This window comes from Rhopilema esculentum, chromosome 14, assembly GCF_057945365.1.
Source record: "Rhopilema esculentum isolate cy_ngs chromosome 14, ASM5794536v1, whole genome shotgun sequence".
In the NCBI taxonomy this organism is placed as follows: domain Eukaryota; kingdom Metazoa; phylum Cnidaria; class Scyphozoa; order Rhizostomeae; family Rhizostomatidae; genus Rhopilema; species Rhopilema esculentum.
The window spans coordinates 2,906,398-2,928,801 of record NC_142828.1 but is presented as its reverse complement, the minus strand read 5'-3'; the positions used below and the strand labels follow the sequence as shown (position 1 = coordinate 2,928,801).

At 36.7% G+C, this 22,404-nt stretch overlaps 3 protein-coding genes and 2 long non-coding RNA genes across 8 annotated transcripts in view; 3 read left to right on the top strand and 2 right to left on the bottom strand.

Annotated features, from left to right (window-relative positions):
- LOC148958513 (uncharacterized) overlaps positions 1-22,404 on the top strand; it is a 39,451-nt gene that overhangs the window by 1,375 nt on the left and 15,672 nt on the right. For both annotated transcript variants that reach the window (XR_016144598.1, XR_016144597.1), the window contains exons 2-3: positions 14,770-15,051; positions 15,502-15,620. This is a non-coding gene — a long non-coding RNA (uncharacterized LOC148958513). The remainder of the gene's footprint in view (positions 1-14,769; positions 15,052-15,501; positions 15,621-22,404) is intronic.
- On the top strand, positions 2,583-6,699 carry LOC135696253 (E3 ubiquitin-protein ligase TRIM71). Its single transcript, XM_065215584.2, has 4 exons — positions 2,583-2,725; positions 3,144-3,415; positions 3,864-4,180; positions 4,911-6,699. The coding sequence occupies exons 2-4, from the start codon at positions 3,178-3,180 to the stop codon at positions 5,379-5,381; spliced, it is 1,026 nt and encodes a 341-aa protein (XP_065071656.2). The 5' UTR covers positions 2,583-2,725; positions 3,144-3,177; the 3' UTR covers positions 5,382-6,699.
- Positions 7,212-10,040, top strand: LOC135696252 (gamma-glutamyl hydrolase). The gene is made up of 2 exons (XM_065215583.2): positions 7,212-8,028; positions 9,615-10,040. Exons 1-2 carry the CDS (start codon positions 7,227-7,229, stop codon positions 9,896-9,898), a joined length of 1,086 nt encoding a protein of 361 aa, XP_065071655.1. The 5' UTR covers positions 7,212-7,226; the 3' UTR covers positions 9,899-10,040.
- LOC135696258 (uncharacterized) lies at positions 11,672-14,046 on the bottom strand. Its single transcript, XR_010517355.2, has 3 exons — positions 12,975-14,046; positions 12,755-12,808; positions 11,672-12,320 (listed from the first exon to the last, which is right to left on the bottom strand). It is a non-coding gene; the product is annotated as an uncharacterized LOC135696258 (long non-coding RNA).
- Positions 14,490-21,085, bottom strand: LOC135696254 (gamma-glutamyl hydrolase-like). Of its 3 annotated transcripts, none has more exons than XM_065215586.2 (3): positions 21,013-21,085; positions 17,501-17,914; positions 14,490-14,934 (listed from the first exon to the last, which is right to left on the bottom strand). In XM_065215586.2, exons 1-3 carry the CDS (start codon positions 21,068-21,070, stop codon positions 14,651-14,653), a joined length of 756 nt encoding a protein of 251 aa, XP_065071658.2. In that variant the 5' UTR covers positions 21,071-21,085; the 3' UTR covers positions 14,490-14,650. The 3 variants fall into 3 exon arrangements, with proteins under 3 accessions (XP_065071658.2, XP_065071659.2, XP_065071657.2); XM_065215587.2 differs by lacking the exon at positions 21,013-21,085 and adding an exon at positions 20,833-21,005; XM_065215585.2 differs by lacking the exon at positions 21,013-21,085 and having other exon boundaries at positions 17,501-18,538.

The window sequence follows — 22,404 nt, the reverse complement described above, 5'->3', positions numbered from 1 at the left end:
GATCTTGGTCCCTACAAATTATTTGTTAGTTCTTGAGTTAGATTGATGAGGGTTTTCATAAAAGTCAAAAGGAAAACTTTGCTCCAAGAAGGGAGTTTTATTCTAGTTTTCACTAGTTACTTTTTTTAAATGTGATTCTTTATGAAAGAGGCTTAAAGGCATTGAGTCATGGTAAATAGGTCTTTCTCTATAGAAGGTCGCTTGGTTTCTGCGTGATCGCTGCTGTTTCACGTGATATTTGCATCCATTGTTGACAACTTGCTATTGATGCAAATTGTTTTGTCAATCAATGCGAGGTAAGTTCATGTGACCAGTTCCAGGTTAACCAATATCATCACAGTCATAAAAATCATGACTCAGCCAATTTTGGCACTTATGGTACACCCAAGCCATTTTATCATGGCTCAATGCCTGGTTTCTATTGTGTTTCTATTAAGTTTAGATTATAATCCTACACTGATTTATGAAGATTAACTTTGTAATTTCAATGTAATATTCATTTTGGCACCCCTGATATTTGATTGGCAGGGAGGTATTTGACCCCCTTGCCCCTCTTGCCCCCCTGCCAGCATGCCACTGATCACGTGTGTTATATGTCAAATTATATTTAGGAAACATGGTACCTTTGATGTGTTTATAAACCATGACAAGTTCTGATTTACTTATATGGGGGATTATGTCCCAACCTGAAGGAAATTGTGTTGCAGAAGCTAAAATATTTAATAATGACATCAGAAATAGATTTCAGCCCATAGGCGTAAACTTAGGGGGGGGGCTCTGGGGCTTCAGCCCCTCCTGAGAAAAACCAAGGGGGGCTGAGCCCCCCCTGGAAAATAAGGAAGTGCTTCACCAATTTTTAGATTAGTTTGTTATTGGTTCCACGCATAAACATTTTGGGTGCCTAAATAGAACTGATGATCTTTAACCTAAAGAAACTGAATATGATTTAAAAATACACTTTCCATATGTGTGTTTCTTCTTCCTCGATAATGAAAAATGCACGTATTTAATACGTATTTAATATAAATACGTACCTTAAGAAATTTATCAAAGTCCTTGAAGGATTCTGTTTTCCTGTTTTCAATTATAAATTTCAATTAAGGCATTTCATTTTAAATTTTAGCACCCTAAATGTGAAAGGGATGGTGAGCATATTCAGTCTTTATCCTGGGGAGTTAAGGCCGATTCCACTAGGCGAATTCTTTCGCGCGAATCGAATAAATTTTGGTAGCGATAGAGTAGGACCGTGATCTTCTTTCTGCGAATCGAATTTTTTCGCTGCGAAATCTGAGAACATGACACCACGCATGCTCACATTGGCAAAAATTCGATTCGCGCGAAAGAATTCGCCTAGTAGAAATCAGCCTTTAGTAAACATTGACTATTTCTTGTCTTTTTTCATGGCCTTGTATTTCAAAACGCTCTTGAAAAATATCCACGTTTCTCTGTCTATACATTTGTGGACGAGTTTACATGCACGGATGTTATTTGCATTTGTAACGGATAGAATATCTAATACAGTGAACTAATTTCCTTGTATCATTTAAATAGAACGCTGATAAAACGATGCAAGTCTTTCAGACTTGGTGGTGATAAACTTAGACTGTAAAATTCCGCAGTAAGTGAATGTGGGTAAAATCCTTGAGCGATGTATGATCTATGCAGATAAAACGTCAAGATACTCCCTGAGTTTTGCCTATAGACTTGGTCTGCCTGATGCTGCACGTTTATAACATATCTTGAAGTGTGAATTAAAGCTTAATGAGCTATCTTTTCGGATGCCAATATATTTGTAGTGTGTGGTATTCGATATGTTGGAGCCCCAGTACGTAACGTTGCATGCCTCTCTTTGTTTAGCTATCCCCTGCGATGTTCTGAAAAGGAGTGATTCGGTTTTTCCTGTTTTCAGATTGATTATGAGAGCATTTTTGCTATGGCATTCATATCATTGGAAAGCTTAGACTTAATAATCTTGATATCTTTAGCGGCTACATAGATCATAGTGTCATCAGCATGCATAATTTTTTTATTGCTCATTACATCTGTGATATCGTTGAGAAATAAAATGAATAATAAGGGACCCAGTATCGAGCCTTGTGGTACTCCTGTTAAATCATGTGCGTTGGATTGAAAGGTAATCTGTAATCCAATTCAGCTTATTTTCGTGAAATCCGTGTTGAGGTAGTTTGAGTGACTTATTATATCTAATGCTTTACCCGGGTCTATTTGAATTTGCCAAAATTGTATTATGTAAATCTCTGACTTATTAGATATAATGAGTACTTGCTACCATAAAAGCTTCAAAGCGCATCAAAACCATGAATCAGATCTATTTGAATTTGCTAACATTGTATTATGTATATCTTATTAGATATAATGAGTACTTGCTACTATAGAAGATTCAAAGCGCATCAAAACCATGATTTGCAATGATTGAAATACAGAAAGTATAAGATGCAGACAGTCTTTATATGTTGCACATTACACTTTCTTCATATTTTCATTAATCACTCAATCATAGCCACAAATATGTAGAGAGTTGATTTACTAATGACGGGTCTTGCAATTCAGAATCAATTTCTAATGAAAAGACGCAATACGCAAATGTAATTTCGTTTCATTGTCATATGCAATATTCATGACCCGAACCGGCTGAATACACCCGTCTCCTCTTTGGCTGGATTAATGGAGACATCAAACTGGGGAGCGGCCGATCGCATTTAAGGTAAGAACCGTTTTTTCACCTGATTTTTATCCTCTTTCTCGTGCTAAATGTACAATGCATGGTTAAAAGTAAGAATATTGCTGCCTATCTATATAGTTGCACGTACTCCTTGTGTATATAATGCTTAAAATTTACATTTATAATTACTTTTAAAGATAATACAAGACGCCATGTTGTAATTTTTAGGTCTCGCGCTTATCGTCCCTATCAATCAACTATAACCAGCATCAATCCGTCTGTTTGACAACCTATGCAATGCAATAGATTACAAAGCAGCAAATTATGCTAGTATTGTAGGGCCTGTTTCTTTATAAACCTAAGTACTGTAAATTCTCAGCTATTTCCTTTTGCTAACCCATAGTGGAAACATAACGTTCCGTTAATTTTTGCAATACAGACTTTTTTCTCTTTTACACAGAGAAACTTTGTTCTTGTGAGAGACTGCTGAGAGAATGGAGGAGCAACAAAACAAAGTGCTTCTTCAATGCGTGTACTGCAAGGAAAAGTCAAGAAACCTCACGGTTTTGCCCTGTTTACACTCCTGTTGCAATTGCTGTACCACTGCACTATCTTCATACTGCTCTGCTTATAGATGCCCAGTTTGCGATGAAACCATCTCTCGATCTGAATTTTCCTCCATGCCAGAGAATTTTCTTACCAGTGAGAATTTTCTGCGGACAATTTATAGAGGTATTTAACAGATTTTGTATCCTTAAACTTTAAACCTTTTAGCAGTGGCGTAGCGGAGGCATCTTGGGTCCTAAGAGACAACTAAGATGGGAATGCTATTGACAGGCTACAAGAAAGTCCCATCCAATGCTGTTGATCATGACAAACGCAATATCAAAATGTAAAAGTTATAATTTCTTTCTGACTAGTTAGAGCCTCAGCTGAAGAAATCTAAAAGCTTTTAAAGATTAAGTAAGCTTGAGTCTTAAAAACATGGATTCAACAATAATATGTGGGTCTCTTTTGGTTGGGGACCATTAGTTATCAAACTAAAGTGCCCTAAACTGCGTTACGTCACTGCCTTTTAGCGAATCCCAATCAATGGATTTTTTTTCTTTAAAAAATCTGAAATAAATCGTTTAATGTTTAACTGGCTACCGTTTCCTGTCTACTTCTTTCTACATTTAAGGTAGCAATACATGCAAAGTTTGTGGTGACGAGCTCACTACACCCGTAAATCATATGCAATTAGCAGAATTCTGCGATCTGTGCATCAAGTTGCATTCAAAGATAATGACGCCGGGGAGTGAGAGAGAGCACGCAGCGAATGAATCGAAGTCGCATGGAGCAAAATCGGAAATGCTTTGTAAGAATCATTGCAAGGAAGCTCTTAGGTACTTGTGTATTACATGCGAGGAGCCCATTTGCAGCGAGTGTCTGATCTTAAAACACAGGCGACATCAACTGAGCAAGATTGAGGAACATGGGGACGTTTATCGTACACAGGTATTTCTATTCACTTTATTTGAACGCTATTTACCACTTTTTCGTTTGTGGATAGGACGGAGACGTGAATCAAGTTCTATTTGCCAATATCCTGTTGGTAAAAGCCTTAGCATAGGGTGCAGATCCTTCAAAAGAAAAATGAAGTAGCAACAGACTGAAGTAGCAACAGAAGTTTGTCCTCATTGTTATAAGAAAAAAGAAGTAGAAGTTTGTTCTTTTCCAGAGCGCAATGCTCCTCTCGCCATCTCTTTTCCCAGCCCCTGTGTCTTTATCAAGGTCTTGGAGCCTAGGCCACAAGATGACTTATCCGTCTAAAAAGTCAGAGACACCTTCCTTGGAGGTCTCAATCTTTCATTAATGGTTTATTCGTTAAGATCACTTTTTACGTTTCATTGTAATATGTGAATTTTGCAAACTACTTAACTGTTTCGAGAACATAAGCAATAAAATTCGGCTGCAAAGGTTTGATATTCATTCAATTTAATTGCGTAAAATGTACAGGCTGTGCAAAGAATTAAACAGATATTTCCAACATGTACAATATTAAAAAATGATTAATGAATTCAAAATAAACGTGACATATCAGTATGTATAACAAATTTTTATGGTTCTTATTATAAAAGAATATAACAATAAAGAGCTGAAAAATAATAAATGATTTGATAGTAACTTGGTATTGTAAAATTACCTTCTCTATTTGTGAACTATTTTATGGTCATGCCCTTTGCAGCTTGCCATGTTAGAGATGAAAATCAAAGAGAAAAAGCGCCCAGTCAACAAAAGCCTCGTGGAAATCAACGGTTTGAAAGAAAATTTAGTACTGAACAGTTTAAATGCAAAAGCGAGTGTCAGGAGATACGCCCAATCATGTAAAGAAAGACTTGACCTAATCGAGAAAGGAATGTTGCACGAAATTGAAACTGAAGCCAGTAGAAAGGGTTTGGTACTTGGAGAACAGAGCAAAACGCTACAGCAGACTGTCGACAAATTGGAAACTGCTCTTGCTTTTACGAACAGTGTGCTACAGCATGCGAGCGATACTGAAGTTGCTGTTGTCCGGAAACACGTCATGAAACGATTACACGACTTGCAAGAAATCAATGTTGCCACAACTCCACAAAGCAATGGTCTCATGCGTTCGGAAGCAGATTTACGGAGGAAGTTTGAGAATTTGGTAGTTGAAGATTTCAATCACATTTAATTTGATAGCTGTAAAGGTGTATCAAGAACTAAAGAATTTTAATGAAAAACTAGTTGGTAACGAAAATACACAACATGTTTTAAGATTAAACAGCCCTAAACGTACAGGTTTAGAGAGCATGCACAAGAAATCATGGCCACAGCGAATCACATGAATTTGATCTTGTGTAGACAAAAGTACTCGGATGAAGTACTCGGAGAGATATAGGGAAACTTAATATCGAAAACTCATTTTTTCTTGGTTTTTCAAATTGGATTCATTTGCATTGGGTTGCTACTCATCGTTTCGTGGGTTCCTACCTATCATTCGTTCGCTACTATGTGTTTCAAGTCACGTGGACAGTCAGGGAGCATCTATTGGACAGCTCATTTTGAGCGGCATCATTCGTTCCCTACTATGTGTTTCCGGTCACGTGGACAGTCAGAGAGCATCTATTGGACAGCTCGTTGTGAGCGGCATCATTCGTTCGCTACTATGTGTTTCCGGTCACGTGGACAGTCAGAGAACATCTATTGGACAGCTCACTTTGAGCGGCATCTGCATAAAGCTTGTCAATAATTTTCTCTGTCACTTTAAACTTAAATTAATTTTGGAAAAATTAGGGTCTAAATATAAAAACCATGCAAAAATTGTCTAACAAAATATAATTTCAACTATTTGTTGGCAATGAATTAAACTTGTAATTATATTTAACAAGTATTTATATACATTTTAATTTTCATTCACATGTGCTAATTTGTTGAATCATATTTTGTTGCCTTCTTGGGTACATTTTCTGCTCTTAACGTTGCCAAAACATCACATCGATGAATTGTTGTAGATTTAAGTCGCAAAAATAGGCATTAAAATAGAGATCAATTACACGAGCAAGTAAGATCCGTTTGTTTGATTTTAGTATGATTCAACTAGGTAGTCATTTTCGGCTGAGTAATTGAGGGCCGACCAAGGGCCGGGATCGCACACGGAGCGCTGGCATGGCAGTCGAGAACCTCAACCACTCGGCTACCGCGGCGAAAAATGCTTGAAATTAAACTTTTGAGAAACGAGGAAAGCTTCAACGTCTGGGTTTATTGATGATCCTGCCATACCAAGAAAGAGAAGCAACGCTAATGATAAAGCTCTAAAAAAGTTTTTTGTGGTAGACGAGGGATTTACATAGGAGCACTGCACACTATCTTTCCCTTCCAAAAGGACACTATCGAGATACCCACTTTAAAGTTCTAGCCGTAATTATTGATTCTATCAAAAATCGTTTTGACCAGCCCAGTTTGAAAATTTTTCAAGCTTAGAGTCGTTTTTATTTGTTTGAAAATTTTGAAAATTTTCTTTTATTTTTAGTTGATGTAGTTCTTCTGTTGATATTCTTATGTTTTATTGCCAAACTGTGTTTCAATTATTTATCTTCTTCTTCTTCTTTTTGTTTCTTATCAAACGTAAAAAAAAGTTGTTTTACTCGCTGCACCAAAAAGGTTATTTCAAAATAAAGCTGTAGGTATCTAGTGATTAAAGAAAGCTTGAAGATATTGCCTCTGATTTTCCTTCGGTCAAAGCCAATTTTCGATACGTGCTCTGCCCCTCCCTAGGACATCAAATTTCTAAAATAAGCACCATAGTGGCGGCCTTCCCACGGTAAAATTCACGCTTCTCCACTTTCGAATACGTTTCGCCGTCTTTGCATTCCTCAGCATTCTCTAAATTCTGTATTTGTAGTTTTGTTTTTCCATTTTTGGAGAAAGTGTTGCGCCTAAATAGAAAATCATTCGGTCGCGATTGATACACCTGTCAGCACCTGTTGCCTTTGCACTGACCAAATCATCAAACCTAATACTGTTTACTATTATCTGCATGCTTGCCTGCTTTTACAAGACTGCAAGAAGAGATCTAGCACAACCTCCAACAGCCGTCGCAATGCAAACTCTCAAGCTGGTCTTTGCTCACTTTCTTTTCCTTTTCTGTGCAGCCAAAGATGATTTCTCAACTTATCCAAAAAACTTTGAGGAAATCAAAAAGAGTTTTAAGACTGATCGGCCGACCATTGGCGTTTTGACCATGGCCAACGATGATAAGAGGCTCTTTACAAATGTCGAGGGTACTGACAACACAAGTTATGTTGCAGCCTCTTATATAAAGTTAATCGAGGCAGGAGGTGCAAGAGCGGTTCCCTTGATTGCAGATATGCCAAATGATGAGCTTAAGAAAGTAATACAGTCTATAAACGGAGTTGTCTTATCTGGTGGTGATGGACAATTATTTAACTCGCATTATGACAAAGTTGCCAAGATGGTCTACGAATATTCGATAAAGAAAATGGAAGAAGAAGGAGAGCATTGGCCTGTTCTTGGCATTTGCAGAGGATCGCAGATATTACCAATATTCACGGAAAAGAAAGATTTCCTTGTCCACACGGATTCAAAAAACTACTCCATACCTTTGGAGTTTTATGGAGAATATAAAAAGAGCAAATTATTTGGCCATGCATCTGACGGAGTTATTGAAACACTGAAGAACAAGCCTATCACTATCAATGCACATTTGTACAGTTTGCCTTCCAAATTCTTCTTAAAAAGCAAGGTACTCACAGATTTCTACCGCGTTATATCATTGAACAATGACAAAGAAGCAATTCGTTTTGTTTCAACGTATGAAGGTAAGTTGACGGAAACTATGATGCCATGAAATTTTGGTTTTGTTGCGAAGATATTGTGGCAGTGCCTCGCCTTTCTATTAAGACCTTTGCAATATTTGTTTGAGCTCTTCTAACCTGTTGGAGCGGTAAGGTCCTCTTTCCTGCTGTTATACGCCCAAGTTTCCATCCGCTTCTTGTTACTATGCATAGAAGAAAAGTTAAGACCCTTTTTACGGGAGAAAATAGAGCCGATCCAGTTTGGGATCGATCTCGTTTGGGCCTGGATCGATCTCGTGTAAAACAGGGTCTCAACCTCACCAAGGGTTTTGATTGTTCTACGATGTTTCTTTATTGATAAAACTTTCCAAGGACTAAAAAAGTAAACCACTGAAGTCCAAGCGCGGAAATTCTTATAAAAATGCATGCAGTCATCTTGGGATATTTTCGGAAGAACGGCATTATAATCACCTTCCTTTCTTCGAAAATCTGAGATTCGTACACAAGAAGTGGCTATCCCAACGATGTTTTCAGTACCGCTGGAAAGATGGGAGGTGCATCAATGTTTGAGAACAGTAATAACAGGAGGAGGGGGATTGTTAATTGATATTGTAGCTAGAGCCTCAGCCCTCTTCCCTCATAGTAATTGACTCACAAGCCAGCTTAAAAACTGTGTACAACAATTCACAACATTGTTTTCGAAAAGGTTTTAAAAAGTTGGATTCATCTTGCTGTTTTCATATCCAGGTTGCTCTCTTCTCCGATGTTCTCCTGGCTATGTACCCATTATATAGAAGCTCCTTCTGATCGTTAACGTATAGCCTCTTACTGAAAAATTGTGCACGAAAATTCTATAAAATGTTCTTGCGAATTTATTAAACTTTATCAAAAATGTTCATGCTCTTCAGAGATCCCATGAAAACCATGTAAATTATCCTTTCAATAATTTGACCGAAAGCGTTTCTTCATAAAGTATGTCTAACAAGCAAAGTATTCACTAGAATCGATGTTTTAGTGTAAAAGTTTTGTTAAGTGATTATTTTTATACAAAGACCACAACAAAAATGATACTGTTTATGTAAGAAAACGGGAAAAGGTTTCTCAAATTCTAGCTTGCAGAGTTTGAATTTTCAGGAAAGCTCTATTAAATTTTGGTTCAAGCGATTTCTTTTTAAAATAAGGGCAACTCAATGACTAAAACCTTCAATGAAAAGATTCCCTTTCCCGGATTCTACTACTCCGCTAAACTAAAAGAGTAGTGATGTCAGTGATGAAGTCATTAAAATATATTTAAGAATTCATAAATTTGAGAGACAAAGCGAAAAAGAACCCCAAAATATCTCAAAAATATGCAACTTCACTTGAGAAGGTTTTTAAATTCGATGAGATATGACCAAGTGTTATTTCCCCATCCAATCACTGAAATTTGGTATTGGTTTCAAATTTTGAACCAAACCAAAACAAAGGTAATCCGTTAGCAAAATTATGATTTTCAACTGGCCACGTCTCAGAACCTTTGCAAAAAATTTAATTGATTTTGCACTTCAAAGTATTTTATGTTTTCATTCAGGTTATTTCTTTCTTTCTAATTTTTATTCAATTTTGATCAGCCCGTAGATACCCGATATATGGCTTACAATGGCACCCCGAGAAGCTTCTCTTCGTTTGGAATCCCATGATGGCTGCGGACCATTCCATCGACTCAATCCGCGTTGCACAGTACATTGCTAACTTCTTTGTCATGGAAGCGAGACGCAATTCAAATCGGTTTTCATCTAGGGAAGAAGAAGAAAAATATTTGATCTACAAGTGGAAACCAACATATATTGGCGATATCCCCGAAACTCCATACGAGCAAGCATACCTATTCCCAAGAATTCAAGAGGAACTGTGATGACCGAAAATAATTGATTATTATTTATTTATTTATGTTTACCAAGAAAAACGTATAAAAAGAAATTTTTTTGTATGCTCAACTTTCTGTATTACATTAAACGAAGCATTGAATCTGTAATGATTAAAGAAATTCGTTTCAATATGTTCTTTTTTTGCCAACAATTGAAGACCTAGAACCCAAGCCAAGGTACAAATTATGGAGGACTAGAAGGTAGCTAAACCCCTTATCAGTTAGTTATAGGCAGTTGGACAAAAAGGGATTTATGATGAAGGATGTTGGTCCTAATTCATTTCTCTCCTCGCAGATTAAAAGTCTTATCGAGAGTTTTTGGTGATATCACATCTCTTAGACGTTTCTTATCTGCCCCCAGAACTCAAGGGCGTTAGGAGAACTAATCGTTTGTAATAGTCTCTCTCTTTCACTTTAAACTCAACACATTTTCAGCCCTGTAAAACTATCAATGATGCTGTGAATGTATCAGTTGTCTGAACTGTTTGCAGATTGTTTAAGCTTTCTCAAAAGCCCTGACAAAACGACTAAACATTTTAGTGTTTTTGTGATGTTTTAGTTTTTTTTGCTACCAATTAAACTTTGTTAGGTTATCACAGGAACAGCAGCTTTGGAAACCAAAATGGCTGTACGCTACTTTGTCTTCAACTCGTCGTTAATGTGTTAATGAATCCTTACCGATCGTCTCGCCCATTTTTTCATCCATTGCTTGCTTTGAGGTTCTTCTCAAAACTACTACACAGATAGAGGCAAACAATTTTACGATTTGTGTCATTCATCGTTTCTTAAAATCCACAACAAAGCGAGCAGACAGCAAATTTCTTACCAAGTTCCCCTCCACACGCAAAGTGTTTTTAATTCCTCGCAGTTTAGAAAAATTAAATTATATTTAGTGAAATGTTAAGTCACTGTTCGCAACCATCGCTAAACTTTGCTCAACTTGATAACACGAATGTGTATTGAAATGTTTAGTCGCCCTGGGGGAGTTTGAAAAAATTAGCCAACGCCATCATTTACAAAATTACAGTTGACTCAATTTGTCTTAAGATGCAAAGTTGGAATATCAAAGAATGCTCTAAAATTTTCTTAACAACTCGATTTGATTTGTGACAAACCAAGCACACCCATGAACGGCAGTTTTAGCCAAAGAAGAGAGAGCTTCTACTGCGCTTAGCTGGACAAAACAACCTTTCAAATGTCAACCTTACAAATGAACAGTTTATAAAATGGAAAAGCAATGTATCCATACTTTCATATCTGTGTAATGTTTATGTGCACACGATATGATCTTTAGCCCTCCTGCATGTTGAAATCGTCGCCTTTTCGATTGACAGACGTATTAGGTCACCAGCGTACATTCGCAGAGCACTTTTTGTATTCAAGCTGCGTCACTTGATCTTTCGGTTTCTTGTAAGTGTTTTTGAGATCGAGACTGCTGCTTCTGGTACATTAAATTTCACTTTCAACCTTACTGCATTATGTCTGACAAGGAGCATTATCTTCGCCGAACCGGCAGGGTTTAAACACAGTAGCTAGGTTTCATTAGCCTGCGCGCAGCCTCAACTGGTTTTCCAACCGACGAGTTTAGTTACATGAATCTAAGTTTAGTTGAATGGAAATGAATCTAAGTTTAGTTGAATGGAAAGTTTTAGGATTTGTCTCCCAGTAGAGTCTGCGAATCAGCGATAGAAACCATGTCCGAGGTCACGTGCAGTTCCCAGGTTGTGGATCTCCAGGTTGTGGATAGAAGTTAAATGCAAGTATTCTTAAGAGTATGGGTGTAATAATAAACTCACCACTTGCTTTACAGCTGGCGACCTGTGGCAACGTACTTCTGACGGTGGGGCCGGCGGTCGCAGATTTCTTGGTAGGGCTGCAAAGGCCCTACTCTGAATTGCATTTCTTTTAGCTCTCCTGTTTATTCTGAATCAAACGTTAAGTCATTGTTGCATACTTTATTTTTGTGGACCGGGCTGTGCAGGGTTTAGAGAGACAACACCATATTATATCAACAAAAGCTTTAATATTTATTTGCAACCAAATTCACTATTCCATCACTGTATGTTACAATCTCTTCACTATCTCTTCACTACACTGATTTTATTGCTGGCGTGCTGCGTTCTAATTCGCTGCGCACGCCGCTGCACAGTACCATTATGGCTCAACCTTACTGCACAACAGCCATTTTACAATAAAACTTGATCAACCATGATCAAAGTTTCATCGTCGTAGCAGTAACGGCAGCCCAGAAAAAGGGCATCTGATATTTCTTTAGAAATCATAATTCCCCAAAGCATAATTCATCAAAAATTAAGATTTAAAAGCGGAAAATCTAAATTGCCCTGCGGTTTTGTTCATCTGGAGGCTCAACTATCATATCTTCGTCAGAACACTTGAAACGTTGGATGATCTGGAAAGAAAAATGTACCACTAATATTATACAATGAAACTAAAAAAGAGTTCAAGAGGGGTAACAAAGTTTGTCGTGTTGGTCATGATGGATCAAAAAATTCAGGATAGAAATGCGCGACAGTACAGAAACATTTCCTAACATCAAATGCTAGTTACCATCTTCATATTATGTAAAACAACATGTATATCAACTATAAATTCAGTTTATGCAAATTTTGTCGTTGATTACAAAACAGCGAAAAGTAGGGAACAGTGAAATTGTTTAGGAGTAGAACCTGGATAATTCCATTCATAACGGAGGCAAGATTGCCTGGTTTCAACATAATTACACGCAAAACTTTCGACAAAATAATAAACACACGATTCTCGGAAGTAGTACCGAGGATACACCGAGGAAGTTTAAAGCTTAGTAAAGATAAAATCATTGCTTACATGCATGACTTTGTGGCATCAGTAAGGCAGGCAGGGGATAAATTTGTTGCAGTTCTGAAAAGAAGTAAACACGAAAGCGTTATCAAGAAGTTAAAAGATGCAGTTTAACTACAAACGATCAATGTGAAAAAAGTATGATTGTAGACTTTGAATATGCGATTGTTGCTATTTCATTTGTTAACAAATCAAATACACCAACATCAATTCAAACTTTGCTTACATGCTTTTCTGGCAGAAAAGAGGGAAGAAGATGAACCATCAGCAGCTTACCTCGCAAGCCGATTTGTTGTTGCAATTTCTAAAAAGGAGTTTGTTTTCAAAAGGAGTTTTATTAAGCGACTTTCTTATCAAAAGGTCGAACGAAAGACACAGCTTAAAAGAAGTAAAGGAAACGTTAAGCCTCAAACTCACCGGCCTTATACAGCAACCAGTGACGTAGCATCCATATTTGCTACGCTTGCGGGGCAAGCGTGAAAAATTCTACACAAATTCTAAAATTCTTGCAACATTTTTACCGGTAATAAATATGTTGTAGTGTTAAAATCATTGTATAATATATTCCGCAATAAATGGCCCCCAGCGTTAACATGTCTATTGGTTATTTTATCAGGTAAACAGATCGCTAAAAATTTGCAACTACTGAAGAATCTGAAATACTGAGGCCCATCCACGTCCACATCACTCTTTTTGCCTGTTATCTTTGGTCATCGACGATAGAAAGAAATATGCGATGCTCCAGTGCAGCTTTAGTGCGGCTCAGGTGCTGCTTTTGAGAGAAGTTAGAATTTTCCGGACTGGAGCTTGCGGACGGCCTGAGCGCAAGCCTTCCCAAATATCTGAAAACCTTAAAAATTTTTCCGCCTATAAGCTGCTTTTCGCAAATATTCTTTCCGTGATACATTATTTCAAAACTTATCATTTTGCTTTTTTGACTTATTTGACTCTGAAAAAGAGAAAGATTTGCGATAGTCAGAATTTACGGACCAGAGCGTGCGGTAGACCTGAGTGCAAGCCTTGCCATTTACTTGATGATTTGCAGGGACTAACTTTCTGAAGCTTTACACATTTGAATTGGGCATTCGGCAAGGGGAAGAGAAGTGGGTGAATTGCGAGCTTTTATGTTCCAAAGGAAGAGCAATAGAGTACCGAAGTGATGACGTCATAAAAATCTATTTTTAGAATTTCTGAATTTTGATCCCAGAACCTAAAAGAGCATCATTAAATACCTCTTAGCATGCACAATCAGTTAAAGGCATCACGAATTGGCTTAGATATGGCCACTTAAGGACAGGTTCTTGCATCATCAAACCTCTGTAATTGGTCTTGGTTCATAAGTTAATGAACCAGGCCAGAATAACAGTGATTCGTTAGCAAACTTGAAATCTTTCATTGGCCATATCTCGCCCAGTTTGGAACATATCCAACTAATTTTGCACAATGAGAGGTATTTTATGCCGTTCTTTCAGATTATGCGGCCAAATTTTAGAAATTCTAAAAATAGATTTTTGGTGACGTCACACTTCGGTACTCTATATTAACTCTTGTCACCGTGGTAGGAGTAACCCGCACTGCAGACCACGTTTATATTATCCTGCTGAATATGGTCCGTGACACAGGCTTTGGTTGGAGGGGATTTGACCCCCTTGCTAATCCGATGAAAAGACCGTGCGCCGCTTTTTCTTGACTCATGAAAAAAAGAAAGTAATTGCGACTGTGTGTCTCAAAGATATGCTTCGAATCCCACTTTTCTTATAACTGGAAATGTATTACAAATAAGTCAGTGAGTGGGCTTGTTGTCCATTTTTTGAATCCAACATTTGTTTACAAAACAATTTAGAATAATACAGCTTCTGTTAGAATGTTGTCCCTGACAATAGAGCTCCTTATCTTCAGCCGTTATAACTCCTCCCGGTTTCTTGGAAACAGGTAAACTTGTTCGTATGGTGTATCAGGGATATCGCCAATATAAGTTGGTTTCCACCTGTAAATCAAATATCTTTCTTCTTCCTCCCTAGATGAAAACCGATTTGAATTGCGTCTCGCTTCCATGACAAAGAAGTTAGCAATGTACTGTGCAACGCGGATTGAGTCGATGGAATGGTCCGCAGCCATCATGGGATTCCATACAAAGAGAAGCTTCTCGGGGTGCCATTGTAAGCCATATATCGGGTATCTACGGGCTGATGGAAGAAATATCATTTAGTTAGAAGTTTAACCGAGCAAGGGTGTTTATCTTTGATGCTTTACAGTGTTTGGGATCGAAAGCTTAAAGCAAGTGGATGACATGTTGAAAAGAGGTAGTTTTTTCTTGTTAGACCATATCAGGTTTATGTCAAGGCTAGAAGATATCTAAAGAAACATCATGGTTAAAGTCGTGATGCAAAAATATTTCAACCCTGATCGAAGTCATTCAGGTTATCGAGGTCATTGCTGGTCCGATACCAAAGGTTCTGTAAACATGCAATTAAACTAAACCTAGGTTGAAAAATCGCTACAGACGTAGAAGATTTTTGTACAGGAAAGAGTTTCTTAAGGCCACTGTATTTAAAACATATCATATAGTTTTGAAAGTTGTCAGCATACGATTTGAAACTGATACGCAGAAATATCTTAGAAAAGAAATAAATTATAGGTGATGTGTTGTGATTACACAAATTTCTATAAGAATATCTAATATTTTTGCTGAACTTTGATATTTTAAAAGTTTTTTATTTTGGACCTAAGATTATTCTTAAATTTTTCTTAAGCGACACAAGGTGTAAATTCGTTGGAAGATTAGAGACAAAATTCAAATCTTTGTTGATTTATTACATCATCACAAAAACAAAACAAGAACAGAACAGTACAGAAGAGAAAAGAACAGAAGGTAACAATAAATATATAACAAGTATATAAAACTCTATGTTATATCATCATCTCAACTTCGTGTATTTCATCAGCTCCTCCAGTCTGATTATCTGCAAAGGTTACTCTGTATTTAGCAAGAGATTTGTACTCTAAGGCCGGGTACGTTTATATTAAAACATATATCATGAAACTCGAATTTAATTTGCTTTCCAAAAGGCTCAAATAAACAAAAAAGTTAATTCTTGATGAAGCTTGAGCCTTGACGTATTATTAAATTAATCTAGATCTTCAGCGATTTTGAGCCTTAATATTCTTATACACTATATTCTTATAAAAAGTGTGTACGCGGCTTTGGCCTAAATTTCAGTGCCGTTCGCGGATATTTTCCATATTTAAGTGCGGTTAACGATGAACGGGGTTTCAGTGGCTACAGAAGTTATCGAAAAACTGCACGGTTTAGGGCCCAATGGAGCCAAGCGAATGGAGAAGGGCTGACGCAACGCGATTTCAGTTTACACGCACGGGAGCAAATCAGGCGCTGTTGGGTGAATTTTGGACCCCCTAATTCGGACTGATAGGATTAAAGGCTGTTTGTTAGTAGAGAGCAGAGCAGATTTAGTTTTCTGTTTATGGTAAATGCTCGCATTTAAAGGGATATAAAATGTTTACACTTGAAACTCAAAACTTGAACTCTTCGCGTCATCTTTTTGTTCACTCAGTGAAATAACGGCAAACAACGCGTGCACATGAATCATAGATCGCATGCATGATTCTGAAGAAAAGCACAACTGCCTGCCAGTAGCCATTTTTTGTAAAATGCACTTTGACGTAACTTTAAGTTAAGATTTTCATCAAAAGTAACACGAAAACCTTGATATGTTAGGTTTGCTGAATTTCTACCACTCCCTAACAATTTTTAGGTTTGTAGTGTTAATCGTAACATTTATTGCTAGTGTCTTTGCATCAAACTCTTTCTTGACTGAATGACCAATTTTTTGTAAACCATTTGATTCAAAGTAAATGTTGATGTCTTCTGCATCAGAAAAAATGTATTTCTAATCACTTTTGTCATTGCTGGATAAAACATTTAGCTTGATTACCAGTGAATATTATCAGCTTATCAATTCGAAATAATTGAAAGAAATGTGCATGCTACTGATAAGTTTGAACGATCATTTTTTATAAGCGAAAAAGAAAAGGACCAGGGACGGAACCTTGTGGCAAAATCACAGGTTACATCATAATAACCCTATGTGTAGCCATTGACAGGTATATTATTTTTTCTTTTATTAAGTTGGAAGTTTAACCGAGCTAGAGCTGTGCTATAAAGACAGTTATGTTTTGGTATAGATTTGGTGGTTAAATCAATCAAGTTAAGTTAAGTTTTTGGTATAGTCAAGAAAGAAACCATATTAAAAAAGTAATTAAACCAATTAAAGTACGATGCACAGAGTGAAAAGAACGAAATCAAGTTGGCAGTTACAAATAAATTGGCGACTTTGATAAAAGCGCCTAACAACCTCTTAGAAAGACGCAAAAATCAACAAGGATTTGAGATAAAGCAGGATCCATAAAGATTGCATGATTTCTCGCAACCATATGATCATTCATACAAAATCTTTCAACGATAACCCTGTTGAATACAAGTGGCCCCATCTTTAGATTTCTTCAAGTTAAAGAATTCCTTATTGTGGATCAAAATCTTTGATCTGAAAACACTCCTCGTCTGGAAGAATAACCATATTAACAATTTTCTTACTACATTAAATTTTTCTTTATTTCAGTATCATATGAGAATGTGTGTGGGTATGCGAATCTAAAGTTTAACTTTTCATGCAGAAATTTTTTTTCATATCATTCACATAATTATATCTAAAAAACTAATCTTAACTATCTTACCTTCGTAAGTTGAAACAAAACGAACTCCTTCTTTGTCGTCGTTCAATGATATAACGCGGTAGAAATCTGTCAGTATCTTGCTTTTCAAGAAGTATTCAGAAAGTAAACTGTACTTATGTGCATTTATGGTGATAGGCTTGTTCTTCAGTGTTTCAATAACTCCGTCAGATGCATGACCAAATAATTTGCTCTTCTTATATTCACCATAAAACTCCAAAGGTATGGAGTAGTTTTTTGAATCCGTGTGCTGAAGGAAATCTTTCTTTTCTGTGAATACTGGCAATATTTGTGATCCTCTGCAAATGCCAAGAATAGGCCAATGCTCTCCTTCTTCTTCCATTTTCTTCATCGAATAATCGTAGACCATCTTGGCAACTTTGTCGTAATGAGAGTTGTAAAGCTTGCCATCTCCACCTGACAGAATAACTCCATTAATTGACTTAATAATTTTCATAAGCTCATCATCAGGCAGATCTGCAATTAATGGGACAGCTCTTGCACCCCCAGCCTCAATGAGTTTTACGTATGAAGATGATACATATGTTGTATCTGTCGCATTGGGAATGTCCTTCAAAAGTTTCTTATCGTTATTCGCCATGGTCAAAACACCAATGGTTGGCCGATCAGTCTTAAAACTTTTTCTGATTTCCTCAAAGTTTTTTGGGTACGTTGAGAAATCATTGTTGCCTGCACACAAAAGGAAAAGGCAGTGAGCAAAAACTAGCTTGAGAGTTTGCATCGCGATGGCTGTTAGAGGCTGTTCTTTACTTTTTTATTTCGCCGTAAAGCCATGCGTGCCTGCACAAAGTGTTTTGTTTGACTCCTTCGCTATCGTAATGGCACAGGTGCTAGCAGGTGATGTTTACTGTAACATAGGACTATCGTAAACACAAGCATTGATCTCCTATGTTTTAGTAAACAGTTCATCAGTAACTGTCTGAGCAAAAGCTGCCTTTCGTAGTATAGTTTTCAAGGTAATATGACTAGATTTGTTTACTATACCAAATGCAAATGATGATGATTTTAAAAGGTATTCTGACATTGAATTGTTGCAAAAAGCAATCATGTGGAAAGCCTTGAAATTTTTATCACGACTGGTTCTGACGCGCATCGATAATGTCCCTATCACATTTTTGCCAGCAAACTAAGTTGTAACTAAGTTTTAATCAATAAGCAATGCAAATCACGACCGAATTGCTGTTTGATCGAAACATTATCAGAAGTTACAGTTTTTTAAACCAGCAAATTCTTCTTTACAGAACCATCTTCGGTCCGTCCACACGTATTCGGTGAATGTGCCATCAAAGTTTTTGAATTCCCTTTCCGAAATGGAAATTTTTGCTTCAAATCTTGAATCGTGAGTGTTTGTCAACCATTTTTTATCCATGGATCATTTTTGCATTGAAAAGTCATTAGGCACACCACCATTAGGTTCTTATTTTTTAGCAAATTTGAACCTCGTTGCTCTGATAAATTGTGTGCTTACCTCAGATGTAGCTCCACCTCAGATGAAAACATGTCTACACAATCATTGCTGATAGAGATCAGTATTGCCCTTAATGTGGTATTGCTATATGTTAGCAGGGTTGCCAGATGATTGGAATGGTTGGCGGCCAAATACTTTACGATTGACGGCCAAATTCGGCCAACCAAAAAAGATATACAAAAAAGCTACATTTTTGCTAATCCTGTGGAGTAATAGTATAATCAAAATTTGCTTTGTTTGTTACAAAAGCTTCCACTTGCTTTCAATTTCAATTTTCTGCTATCTTTACTTTGTTTCTTGCTTCATTATTTGCAATTTTGAGAGCATTTTAACAAAAAGTTGAATTTTGTCTGTACTAAATTTGCCGTTTTTTTGTGTTTTTGTGGCTTTCGCCATGCGGCCAAAATTCGGCCAACACTCGCTTTTTCGGCCAAATCAATTTTCGACGGCCAACAGTTTTTAAAAAACGGCCAGAATGGAGGAATTTGGCCGTCAAAAGGGCCAAATGGCAACCCTGTATGTTAGTGGTCATTCTCCAGTGCCCTTAATAGACGAGGATGAGAAGAGGGAAATGGTCGCCCGAGAATGAATTGCATTAAACCAAGTGCTTTTGGTTAATTAGAGCGTTTCACACTGGGTGAATAAAAATCTTCGATTTTATTTAAAAAATACTTTTCATTGTGTTTATTTCGATTTTTATTTGTGTTTCTTTGACCCCTTTGTTAATTTGATCCCTGGCACTTCGATGAGAATGAATTTATATTGTGAATATAGGCCACAGAGTTTCTTTTTAACATTTTTTGTTGGTGGTGTGCCTAATGATTTTTCAATGAAAAAATGATCCATGTATCAAAAATGGTTGACAAACACTCACGATACAAGATTTAAAGCAAAAATTTCCATTTCGGAAAGGGAATTCAAAAACTTTGATGGCACATTCACCGAATACGTGTGGACGGACCGAAGATGGTTCTGTAAAGAATAATTTGCTGGCTTAGAAAACTGTAACTTCTGCTAATGTTTCGATCAAACAGCAATTCGATCGTGATTTGCATTGCTTATAGATTAAAACTTAGTTACAACTTAGTTTGCTGGCAATAAGGTGATAGGGACATTATCGATGCGCGTCAGAACCAGTCGTGATAAAAATTTCAAGGCTTTCCACATGATTGCTTTTCGCAACAATTCAATGTCAGATCTCTTTCTAATATCATCATCATTTGCATTTGATATAGTAAACACAATAAACCTTGGAATCCACATTGAGGGCAATGAGAATAGCTCATTATGATTATCAATAAACCTTTGAACAACTTTTAATAAAGAATAAAAATACAACTTGTCATAAAAAAAGTTTACAATGTCTTGCGATAGAAATTTATAAAACATTACACGGTTTGAATCCACCTTTTATATATAAACTATTTTCCATTAATGAATGCCCATATTGCTAAAGAAAACTCCCAATTCAAAATAGCGGAGCCACATTAAAAAGAATATGAATTTCAAAAAACCGTATCATACAAATGTAGCCAAATTTGGAACTCAGTTCCAAACGAAATAAAACACTCCTCAACTTCACAAATATTCAAGAAAATAATCTCAAAATTTTCATCTTTCAATTGTACTTGCGATTTGTACAAGGAATACATATGCAACATGGGTTATTTTTGATTGACATTATATTTAGCATTGGTTATTAAAGTTAGCTGGTTTCAATTAGCTTGAGTATGGCTAAAGTTGTAGCAACTTTAAATAAAGAAATAAACTAAAGAGTGGCAGCTTTTCGCCTTTTACCATCTATCTATTGTTGATAAACTGTTTAGCTCATATAGAAGATCATTACCTGTGTTTACGATATGTTGTAACAAAGTTATCGTTTCAAAGTTCCCAATAATCATCGTCAGAGTCACGGCACTCTAAATGTAAAGCCCACTTTTTACTTCAGTTTGGTTTAGCGAAAGCTCTCAGATTCTTTCTCGGTACCAAGTATCAGTCTGGAGAGCTGATCCTCATTGATCATTACCATGGTCTACTGGGAAGCCCAACGGATGTATCAAACCACCAGTATGTCTGGAAAACATAACGATGTGGCATCACAGAAAATGAAGCATCAGTTTAAGTTTTTACTTGGCCGCAGGAGACTCAGATCTATGATCTCTTTTGTCTTTCGAACTTTTGCAAAAGTAACTTGAGTCAAAGAAGATTTAAGATTTAACTTTGTTTAAATCGATGGCATCTCCATTAATGCTTAATCAGTTATTAATGAATAGCGCTGCATAGTTCCTATTGACGACAATTCAAAAATCAGTACCAGGAAAATATGTACCTAACTTTTTAGATGTCTATTTAAGGATACAAAGTGTAAGATAACCTATTTCCTCAAGAAAACGAGATTTTTAGGCCCCTTTAACAGTCCAAAATTCAATTTTAAGCATTAACGCTCAGCAATTAAGTTTAATCAGCGTGAACAGTTTACCTACTTGTTACCTTTGTATACGCAAAAACAAGACTTTTAGCATGAAAAGTAGGGTGATGGCCCCCTAAAACTCCCGGTATAGGATCGATTTTCGAAAACAGTACCCTCAATAATGGACTAAAAGCACTTAGTCCAATACGTTTCATTCTCGGGCGACTATTCCCATATGGCGAATAACATTTAAAGCAATCTTTAAAGGAAGATCAGCATGTTTTAGGAAGATATTTCTTGCTTCATGGACCAAAACTGCTCGAAAAAATGATTTTTATGCATAGGAATCAAATGAAGGATTTTGTCAAGTTTTCTTTCAAATTTTATCGCAAGTCTTCGTGATGTTTAGCTGCCCAGATTGCCGTTTGAAGTCATAGCATTTAAAATATGATTTAACAAACAAGGATGAATGTGAAAAATGCACCAGTCTCACTTGACTTAATGGTACCAGAAATTATTTACTAAACATCAGACGGCAGGTGCAGTTGAAGAAAACAAGTGTATTGTCTAAGGCATGCGAAGCATTAGACAACGGCTCCCAGGTGCCATATTATTCAATACACGATGAATCTGCCTAAACTACAAACAAAAAAGAATTACAACAGAAAGTTTTTACAGTTAGCTCTAGCACTATTGATAAGAGTAATTAAGTCTAAAATCAAGCAAAACAAGGTTGTTACAATAATGGCTATTGCTAGAGAATTAGCAGACACATTTATTTGCAGGAAATGTCCTGATTGGATTTTTGAAGTTTTGGACTGTTGTTATTCCAGGGGAAAGGGAATTTGGACATAAACCAATTTTTTAACCTTGTGAAGCTTAGCGACTTGATCCGATAATTTGCAGTTCTGGCCATTGGAATCTATAGAGAGTTTCTTATTCTTATGTTATGCCTTTTTTCGAAAATCTTTTTTCATGGAATTGTGTTAAGGCTATAGTGTGACGTCA